Source organism: Gobio gobio, assembly GCF_949357685.1.
Source record: "Gobio gobio genome assembly, chromosome: 21".
Taxonomy (NCBI): domain Eukaryota; kingdom Metazoa; phylum Chordata; class Actinopteri; order Cypriniformes; family Gobionidae; genus Gobio; species Gobio gobio.
In genome coordinates, this window is record NC_137117.1 from 19,785,324 (window position 1) to 19,796,842 (window position 11,519).

Below are 11,519 nucleotides of genomic sequence, written 5' to 3' on the forward strand. Positions count from 1 at the left end.
CTTGAAAAATCAACATGTAATTTTATTATTGCTAAACAAAAAACTTCAACATTTCCTCCTGTTGCCATCCTTTGGTCGTAATTCAAAGGTCACAAACATGCGTGAAGAGGCAGAGACTAATGTAACCCCAGTCCTCTGATGTAGTGTTAGAGGAGAGCCAGTGACTTCATGCTGGCCGCTGGTCCACTCTCGTGATTCCTCCTCGCGTACAAGCAGCGGACGTCCCAGAGCTTGTCCCAGAATGCCACACGCCTCGCTGGCTTTTAGCCGAGCGTTGTCCACGGCTTCCAAACACACTCGCCGTCTGCATTCAAATCATTACAAACAGGCATATTAATTCATTGTACATGGCAGATGGATGTTCAGGCTTGCAGTGGAGCTTTGCATGAAGACTGACATTGGCCAAGCATTGTTCGTTCACCTTAACAAATTGAGGCTTTCAGCACTGTGACTGTAGTAAGGGTCACCAACACACACGCTTTTGTCTAGTTTTTCAATCAAAACCGAGCGTGCATGCTGCATCTTCTCAAAGTCTGAAAACACAACAAGCACCTGCAAAGACAAAATAGATAAATAAAGAGTAAACATATCATAGCCTGACAAAATAGGACACATCTTTCCATCTTACCTCGGCTTGCATGTGGAAGAGCTCCTCCTCTCTTTGTAAATGCTTGGCCACAGTGACGTTTTCTTCCTGTTTGGAAAGAAGATACTTATATAGCTTGTTCTTTGTTTTTTGAAATATGCACATTTTAATAAATTATCACCTTGACATCATGCTGCCTCGCAGTCTGTAGTATATATTCCAGTCTTCGCGTAACGCTGTTAGTCACGTCGTTAACATTTTCTTTACTGTTTTTGACGCTGATGGTAACGGTCGCGCGGTCCGGAGGACACGACAACTCCGCGCAGCCCGTGACCTGAACCACTCTTGCGTTGCTTTGAATGTGTAAAGATGTTTGCTTGCGGCCCCGACTGAACACCGATTCGTTTTCGTCTCGGTAAACATCACCAGCAGTCGCTGAAACTGCTGCAAAGACACGAGACGGGCTGTGCGCCATATTTGTTGGTAAACCAACGTGGCGCTATGGCAACTTGTTCAGTGCATGTTGGGAAATGTAGTTATAGGCATTTTTTTATACGTTTTATAATGTCCCGAGTTTTTGTGTTGGCGCCAAATTATTTCAATCTTTATATTTCCAAATATTTAGAATCGTTCGAATAGTTTAAAATATGTTTAATTTTACTCTAATAGTTTTTGAAATCAAGTTATTTCTTGAGAACTGACCAGCAGAGGGAAGCACAGATCAACAAACTGGCTTGACTATACATAGACTGACACCGTTTGCACAGATCGTTTGAGAGCAGATAGACCTAATTTTGTTACATTAAACATAAAATAAAATTTGTTAATTGCATAGCATTATATGATTTGAAATTTAGTTTTTAATCGAATTGTATTTATGATCACCATAGGAAAATGTATGCATAATAATAATAATAATAATAATAGGGAATTATTATTATTTATTAATATTCAACCATAAAAAGTCAATTCATTTTTTAGACTGACCTGTTTGATGTAAGAAATATTTTTTCATATTTTATTAGACATTTTAGTAATACTAATATTGAAAACACCAGTGATTAATAGCAGTAAAACAGCTGATTTCATTATGATTTTTTTAAAAGATTAAATAAACCATAACATTTATATATATATAGTATAAGTTATTTTGATGTGCATTTAATAAGTGTGTGTGTGTGCATGCATTTGTGCGTGTATAAATATAGGCCTATATATTTATAATGTATAGATTTTTTTTATACTAAACTTATGGACATTGTAGACTGTTGCCTACAAATATTGTTTGTTTTATAACTAAACTATTTATTTACTGATTTATTTCTAAAACAGACAGTTGACCTAACAGCTTGCCTACTCCTACCTTTAATAGTTTACCCAATTCAAAATGTAAAAATGTCATCCCAATACACAAATTCAAAAGATATTTCATAAATGTTTTTATGTATTTTTATGCACATAATTAAAAAAATATATATTTTAATGTGACACACACACACACACACATAATTATACGTACCATATATATATATATATATATATATATATATATTTTATATTCTGCTTATTATTATACATATTAGAGAGAATTAAAGGCAGACTACGATTCATGCATGGCCACTCAAGGCCCGTTTGTTTGTTTGTATTAAACCGTGAAGCCCTCTGTCTAATCCTACTCTGAAAATGCGCAGGACGTATTTGTTGATATTGTATCGGGTTGCGCATAGTTCCATGTTGGCTTTTTGAAACTGTTTATCTGATGATGTGTCTTTGCCAAGATACATGCAATGGCTTCTTTTATTTGCTTAGCCATGTAGGCTTTGACTCTGGAACTCCGCCATTCTGTTGAAGGAAGGAATATTTAATGTTCAAGCTGGGATCGTGGGTGCAGGCGTGGGGTTTGGAGACACTGAGCGCTTCAAACGGACTGATAAGCGATCCGATAAGTTGCGTACGGAAGCACAGCAGTCGAGCTGTGGAAACAAGGAAACAAGGCCAATTCCCAGGAAATGAAAAATAACATAAACTCTTTATCCCTCTCTCTCTGTGGCCTACGTGGAGTTAAAAGGAATGACCTCAGTGTCAGCCATAGTGAACGTGTTCTATTTAAGGGCGTTTTATTTTATTGCACTGCATTGCATTCATTTTGCTCTTATATTTGATACACTGGTTTCTTTTCCCTCATTTATAAATCTACCGAGGTACATAAATTCACCAACAAATGTTTTAATTTTCATCAGAGATCACCTGCGTAGTCCACCTGTCTGTGATGTCATGTGACACCTCAGGCCACCTGACCCCTCTCTCATTGATTGGCAGTGGTTGGTCTCGCTTGCTGTGAACCCTGGGAAAATGCGTTTTGACTTGTCTCTCGTGTTCCTGGACATGATTAGAGACTTCAGCAGGGGAGAGGGTGTGCTGAGTCTGCCCGAGGGCATGAATGTATATGTATTTGTGTGTCTTTTCCCATGTGTTAGCCCTGTGGCGCTCCAGTTTAACTCGGATATGTCAGTGGCATTGGGAGGCTCTAAAATCTGACTAGTTTGGACCGTTTCAAATGAAGCTAAAGTATCTTATCTGAATTTGTAAAATGCAGATTTTGGCATTTACATAGGTGTACATATTATGTTTTACTTCAACATGTGCGTCAACAAAGAAAACTATAAAAAAAAAAACACGGTTAACTTATATTTAGAGACTATATATGCTAGAAAATGTATCAAGTGATTCTTCTCAGCTTATAACTTTTCTCTATGGCCTGTAAATACCTATTAGCTCAAATAAACAAACTTGCACACTGTTCAGTGGAGCATGTCATTTGGTCAAGCTTTATATACATCTCAATTTTCACTCAATTATTGCCCCCTTTTTTGTTTACATTTTCAGAAATGTGAATGACAGTCTTCATATACATTATAACCTTACAATATACATATTACCTCAAGATATCAAATTCAGATCAAAGTCCTATATTGTTCTACATAACAATTGTTAATTTTGTGACAAAGGGTTACAAGGGTACATGTTGAAGTTATTAAAATACTGTTGGTTTATGCACCAGATTATCCATCCTTTTTTGGAACGCGGAAGTAAACTAGTTTCTTTGAATGTGCAAGACTTCCAATTCATTAACCACTATAACTAACTAGTAATGCAATAAACAGTAAAACTTTTTTATGCTACAAACCAGTGTGCTTATGGTTATTATAATAAATTCAAATAATGTGTTAAACACCAGCTAAAATACCTGGAAGCGAATGACAACGTATGCCTTGCACATTCAAGTTACAAATGGCTGCCCTGCTTTTCTGCTTCCCCATTTAAAAAAAAGTTTACTTGGAAGGTTTTTACCCCTAAACAGGCTTGTTGACTTCTCATACAATCATGCTAATTCATGCTAAAGCTTGAAAATAATTTTGTACGTACTGAAGTTTTGCTTCTCAGTATGTGAAATGAAAGCAACAATATCTTTGTATCTTTTGCAGTATCATGTCAGTCATGTCAAGCTGTCAATCATGATTAATACAATTGTTTATCCAGTTCTGCCTCATTAGAACTGGTTTGTTAAGGCCTCACCTTTGGTTCTGACCCACAGGGCTCTCTATCGAGGGCCACTGCCGAGCCACATCTGGGCGGACCGCCGATGCGAAATGATGTGCTCTTGGGACTTCTGACTATTGAGTATTCAAGTGGTTTAAGATCTATGAAATCTCTTTTAGTTAGCTCTCAGCTTTCTGTCCCGCGGACGTTTAGTCCTCCCTTGTGCTTTCTCCGTCTCTGTCGCCCTCGTTCTCTCAGTCTTTCTTTCAATCTCTTTCTGTTATGCAGAAATGTGTATTTTAAAGGCTGCTTGGATTTCAGAGCTCTATTAAAAGTTCAAAGCTGCAGTTTACTGCTGTAACAAGAGCTACTCCTGATCCAAACACTTGGCTAATGAGAGAGAGCCAGCTGCACCCCCACCTCCCACCCTGTGGCCTGTGGCACCCATATATGAGTGTGTTTTGATGCAGTATTGTGTGGATAAAGGAACCATTTTATAGATCGTAATCGTTTTTTTTCCCTTTGACTTGATGATCCGTCAATCTTTAAATAGTTCTTTCACCATGTCCCCCATCTGACTCTGTCTCTCTTCTGTTCTGCTGATAGACTGAAGTTGTAAATCCTTTTGATAATGGAAAATCTTTGCAGGACTCCCTCTTTCTTTTTGAAACATTTCAACCACAGAAAGAATCCCGTGTGTTGTGGTAGGAGATTTATTAATAGTTTAACAGTATGTATTATTCCAGTACCCATCTATAACAAGAGGGAATTATTGTTCTTCGGAACTCCAGAACGGCACAAACAAATAAATAAACATTTTAAAGGGGCCTTGTGATTATTTGGCAGCCATCTTGGAGGATGATAAGATGAGAACCGTGTGATCTGGCTGGCCTCGATTCTATTGGAAAAAATTGAGCGTGACCCGCTGAGTGAGGAATGGAATTAAAGAGGCCGTTTTGAGATTCTCCGGCCCCGTAACCTCATAAGACTGGTTCACCACACTAAGCTTTTTTTATGTGATTATTAAATATAAAAATAAAATGTTAGAGAGGAAAATACACATGTGAACCCATCTGGGCTGAGAGGAATGGTCTTCTGGACTTCTCTTTAGGACTGCGCCATTTTTAATGACAGAATTTATTTTATCAACTAAGGAGAGTTTAGTACTTTCACTCTCTAGCAAAAGGTCCAGTAAGAGTCATATTGATTTATTACCCACACTTTTTTTTTGATTACTTGAATACTTGATTCTGGATTGGTCATTCATTGCGTTCTGTGTTCAAATGTTTTTGTATAATGACAAACGATTTCTGGCTTTGTGCTAGTTTCATGTCTCTTGCATCACTCCATGCTCCCTTTGTTGTCACATAATGAAATAATTTCAACTTAAAGATATATTTAATGTTCATTTATTTATTATGTGGCAAGTAACCAAGTAATAAAAAGAACAATGAGCGATCAGCTGGTCATTATGGCGAAATAATCACATTGTTCTTAGGCTTATTTTTTTGATAATTCTTTTTCAGCATTATTTGGCAGGTTTAATTTTTTCACTTTTATTATTTTTTTAATATGTATTATTATATTTTAATATATATATATATATTTTTTCTTAACTTGTTTGTAAATTCAAAACATTTATTAACATATATTGATTTATTATCATTATTTATAAACATAATTTTTTTGTTTGTTTTCTGTTATTTAGCAGGTTTCAATTTTCTTTCTTTTTTAACATTTATTATTATTATTATTATTATTATTATTATTATTAGTAGTAGTAGTAGTGATTAATATTACCATATATTTTTATATTCATCTTTTTTTATTTACCTTTTTGAGATTGTGTAACTTGCCATTTAAAGTAAGAGTTTTAGGTGGCATTTTCTAAGAGTAACACTTGCAGTATTTCCAAACCCTATAAACATACATGTTAAATGATCATTGCTGCCCTGAGTGCTCATTCACAAGCTAATGTTCATTTTTCAACCGCATATCCTGACCTTGCCTCGGCCAAAAATGTCCAGCTCCTCTCATCTCGCTCTCATTTAAACGCTTTGGGTTTAGCCTGACTGAGCAATTGGCTCTACAGGGCAGCGCATGCCTGTTCTAAAACCCAGACCTCCGTGAGCTACAGGAAACTGCCACAGTCGAGTCGAGCCAACACATATCTGCTCTGGGACACGGTGAGGCTTTAGCCCAGACTCCCCAAGCCAAGATGGCGCCCCTGCAGTAGAAATGAGCCTCTACTGGGGTCTCATTTAAACAGGCCCCGGTATGTTGTAATGGATCTGGGCGAAACTTAGAGGATGAGTCGTGATATTTCTGCCCACAGATTGAGGAGAGAGGAATGGGAGTGTGTGTGTTTGGGTAAGTTGTGGCAGTCTAGGAGGGAGATTAATGTGTGGAGTTATTGGTGTAATGATGGAGTCAGCTCTCTGGGCTTCAGCTTTGAACAGATGAAATTAATGAAGTACCTATTCACATCCAGGACACACAGGAGACCGAGTAGACAGGAAAATGGCCTTGTGTGTGTGTGGGTGTGTGTGTTTGTACTTTGTGACTGGTGAGGTTGCAGTGAATGAGTGGCGTATTTTGGACAGGGGTTGGCGGAGATGTTTGAGTTGGCTTTTGGATAAAAGTGTACCTAAGAATGCTGCTAAAATATATCTGTTTACGTGTACAGTAGTGTCTTTGAATATCAAGGAGAGAGTATAGTGAATCGCAGATAATTTAAGGATTCAGGTTACTTTTAATGCTTCCAGGTCCTTAATTCTTTTGTTTAATGGTTATTTTAGTACTTTTGTTTAGTAAGTTCTATTTTCTAAAATCTATTTTCTAAGTGCATGTTATTAGTCAAAAATTCATCCTTGCATGTATTTTTTCTTAATCAAATTGTCATTGTCATTACTCTATCTTTTGGTGAAACAACAGACTTCTGTTTTACTACTTCAGTCATTTACTCCACTTAAACCCTGCCCCTTTCTTACAATTGACTGCAAGCTCACATTCAGATTTGATGGATAAAACCAAGTTCCACCCTATATTTTTTTTCACTCAAATGTACATCACAATACGTAAGAAAGAATCTTTTCACTACCATTTCATTGCAACTTTAAAGATTAAATATAAGAAAAATATATATTAAAATAATACAAAATAATATGTATTAAACATCAATATGAAACAAAATAAAACTCAACAGTGCCATATAAACAACCAGTCAATAACATCACTGATTAGTTATGTGTGTTTGATTCAGGAGTCGGGACTACAATGGTTACAATGCTTTTGATTCGCTAAAAAGAACCGTCTCATAAAAAAAACATTTGTTCTCTAATCAGACTACACTGACCATGCTTTCTGTTTCATGCTGTAAGTTTGTGTATTGATTTTGTGGTGCCTGTGCCGCTCAATAAATAGTGCAGGAAACTGTCACATATTTTTAGTGCTGTATTCAATTAGCAGTAGCAGAAAAATGTATGTATGAGAACCGTTAATGGAACTGAACATCATTACGGTATTTAAAAAAATTGAACTGGCTCTGAATAAGTGTGTGTGTGTGTGGTAAGAATATTCTCCTGTGAGTAGACCAATCGGGTGTTGACAGAAATGCCTTCTCCCCCAATGCACACCTAGTAGTCTACCCATCAAAATGAGTTCTCCTCCCTCTGGTCTTTGAACCCTTAAGTGTCAGCTGACCCCAACTGAAGCCGCCCCTCAAAAGAATGATTGGCAGTTAGATGCCGGGGCAGAATTAAAAGCAGTTGGGCCCAGGACCAGAAAAACACTGAGAGAACGCAAGAGATTATTGGAAATACTATTGTGAAAAAAATATCATATGAGGGTTATTGTAAGTTTCCAAGCTGTTTTAGAACTGTGTAAATTTAGGCTACTTTCTTCTATATATGCAAAGACAACTCTAAAGCCAATAATATCTAGTTTGATATCCCCATACATTTGGTGCTATCAAGACATCCATTTTGAACTCAGAAAAATAACTTCTCCCAAAGGAACAGCATCTATACAATTCACTTTTTATTTTATGCCAATCTCTCAGGTCCTCAAATGTCCTTAAAGATCAGTGTGGTTGTATTCACCAAACCACACCGAGGGCGAGTGCGTGGAGCACGGCCAGCCTCGCTAAGCAGGCGTTTTAAACGGCCGAGGTGCAAATCTACTGCCCATGCGCCAAGCGGGTGTCAATTTTTCCTTGGCTGACTGGCGGACTAGCAGATCAATAAAGTTAATTTAAAACATTCACACTCTGCCATCTGAAATCAACCATTTAATGACTCTCTGTTCCAGTAAAACTGCAAAAGGGCCCTTCGGATTTACAGCAACAATAAGAGGGAAGAGAGAGTGAGAGGGGGAAAAAACACGGTCACCGAATGCAGTCGGAAAATGCGAGCATAAAAAGACAAAAGAGCGGAAACCATGGCTCTTTGTTTTGTTTTCACCGCAGGCCGAGTGGTTTAGGAGCTCATTATTGACAGTAAAGGAACAAACGTAGATGAAAGGTACAAACACGATTCTCTTGATCTCGGTTTTAAGAAGAAATAGACCAAATGGAGGGATAAACTTGTGTTGTAGACTGTAAAGGAGTTTATTGATGTGACTTTATATACTTTTTAAATGTTCATTTCTGTGCCACTAGCATCAGCAACTTGAACTGGAAAGAGTAGTTTCAAACCGGTTTCCTTGAACACACCCTTTTTGCCATTGGTCAAGTTAATAGGTAGTCCCACCTCCAAACTCACACCATTGGTTGAGTCAGTGTTGATGTGTCAGGCGTCGATTTAATGTTTTATTGGTGCCAAAGAGAGCCTCAGGGTTTGCACTTTTTGGGGAAGTCATCATATAGCCTAGAAAATGGTTTGCTTATCTATAAAGCTGGGTCAATTCTTTCTTTCTTTCTTTGCAACCCTCTATGCACACCTTTGCAACACAATCGCCATTGGCTAGTCAATTGTTTTTGTTTACTCTCCAGACGGATATACTATTTTATTTATATTAGTGCTGTCAAATCAATTAATCGCAATTAACCGCATCCAATATTAATAGATAATAGTTAATTATTAATAAGATACTAATTCTACTACTAATAACAATATACAACGCATTAGGTATTGATGAGCTGCTGTGTTCATGGATATTAATCACGTTGTATGCATTTGCTCGAACTGATTTGCTGAAATCAAAACAGGGACGGTAATAGATGAGCACCAGCCAATGAGATTGCCGTTTGCACATTCGTTCCGCCCACTACCGGAGGAACCAGCATATCTTCTGCTTGTTCTTAAAAGCTCAATAATTCCAAATGAACTCTGTTGTTTTGACAGGAAAATACAACAAAGAATGTGGATTACATGTAGTGCGTCGATTCTGCGTGGTATGTAAGACTCTCCCTCTCTCTCTGTGTCTTTCTCCTTGCGTGTGTATATGTGCGAGTTGTGCACCTTCACACTAGAGTTTACGGTACGTCAAATACAGGGACGCTGCACATCCGTTGAGCTGAACTGAAATAGACCGATCACTTGACGGTGAGCGAAACTGTTTCTCAGAGTGTTCAGCGAGTGAAAATATATCTAGGCTAAACTTATTCTTAGCCTCTAAGACACACACTGGCGAGTAAAATCTAAGCATTTATTAGCCAATAGCTAATAATATATATTATTTAGTCGCCCAGAGTGAAGATTTACTTTGTTTCTTTGTGTCTTTCAAAAACTGAAGTTTACGCTGAGGCACTAACAATTGAAGTCAATTTTAGAGGATTTAAAAGCAGAAAAGTCATGCTTATAATTTTATAAAAGCACCTATATTGATTAGTATCATTTGAGTTGTAAAATTGTATATAAAGTGATATTACACAGAGAAGGTTAGTTTTTAGTTCTTTTTTCACACTAATGTAAACCATGAGTGTATTTATATTTACAGATTGGTGGTATTCATTTCCATTGTAAGTATCTCACTGTCATTTTTTTTAAAGGAATGGAAGGACAAAATGCAGAAACAAATGATCTTAATTTATTCTGAACCCAGAATATATTTTTCTAGCATTGTTGCAACACTTAATGAAGCATATGCCTCTGGTCAATTCAGACTACCATAAAGCTCGAAACCGTGCACCTTACTGATCCCACTGACACACTCCATGTGTTTCCTCCTTGCAAAGTGAGTGCAGAAACCCTGTGTGTTTTATCTTAACATTTTCACTATGTGCAAATACACCTGCGGTCGGCACGTTAAAGACCTCACATCTTTACAATGCTCTAATTGGACCTTGCCTTCGTAAAACACTGTGAGAATGAATTACTTACCTACACACTCGTGCCTTTGGCGTCATTTGCTCTGGCCCTCGGTTGTTTCTAATTACTTGTGTGTTACTTTGAAATGATTCGTCTCTCTTCTAAAACAGTGAAGTCATATTCTAGACTCCTCTGGTTTTCCAGTGAACCTTCCTACATGAGTGTCTGTGGCCGGAACAGGCACGGTTTGCCGTGATCGCCCCCTGGAGAAGACCCTACCTCCTGCAAACTCTTTTCCTAATACTGAAGACCACACGACATGCACCATAAACACTCGTTACACCATCCGTCATACACAAAAAACACACACGCTCTCTCGCTCGCACATATTCTCTACAGGACCTCAGGGAGACACGCATTCATCATCATACGCAACAAGCCGGAGATAAGCCTCTGCTAATACACACTAGCCGATGACTGGTCGAAGTTTATGAAGCGAAACGACAGAACTTCCCGTTTTCACCTTGACAATTAAATTAGCCGAACGAGGGATCGGAGGAGGAGGAGGGGGTGAAAGATGGATGATATCATCTGCCTCCCTCTCGCTCTTTTTACAGTGATGTCTTACTTTGGCTTTACATTAAGAGAAAATTCATTTAACAGCTGTGCCTTCTTGGTGGAGTGGACTTTTCAGAGATAGCATTACCAGCTCTCTTTATTTTATGTGTCAGCAGAAGAAAAGCAGCGTATCTTAACAAGCAGGGATGGAATCGATTAGACCTGGGGTCCGTCTCCTCCTTGCGCTCTCTCTCGCTCTCTTTTTCCTCGCGTTTCCACCCTCTCCCACAACAATAATGTGTCAATTTTCACTTTCCTCTTCTGTTCTTTTAATGCAATATTCCCCATGACTCCTCGCTGACAGCACACATCCCCCTCAGACGGACGTGTGTGTTTTGATTTGTCACAGGTTTATTTGAAGAGCCTTTGCAGGGTTCTCAAGTCAGTTCGAAAGTGTATGTGTATTGTGGGGAGCTGTTATCTCACTAATTTGGTTTAATTTGATAACCGTTTGGCAGATTTGTCCGAGCTTAGTTGGACCAGCTGTGCCTGCCCTGTATATTTTGTTTGAATCGCAGGAAATGCAC

General features: G+C 38.0%; 1 protein-coding gene across 1 annotated transcript; it reads right to left on the reverse strand.

Annotated features, from left to right (window-relative positions):
• On the reverse strand, window positions 1-1,083 carry irak1bp1 (interleukin-1 receptor-associated kinase 1 binding protein 1). The gene is made up of 4 exons (XM_079801863.1): window positions 768-1,083; window positions 629-694; window positions 422-552; window positions 1-304 (listed from the first exon to the last, which is right to left on the reverse strand). Exons 1-4 carry the CDS (start codon window positions 1,059-1,061, stop codon window positions 46-48), a joined length of 750 nt encoding a protein of 249 aa, XP_079657989.1. The 5' UTR covers window positions 1,062-1,083; the 3' UTR covers window positions 1-45.
• Window positions 1,084-11,519: the final 10,436 nt, after the last annotated feature.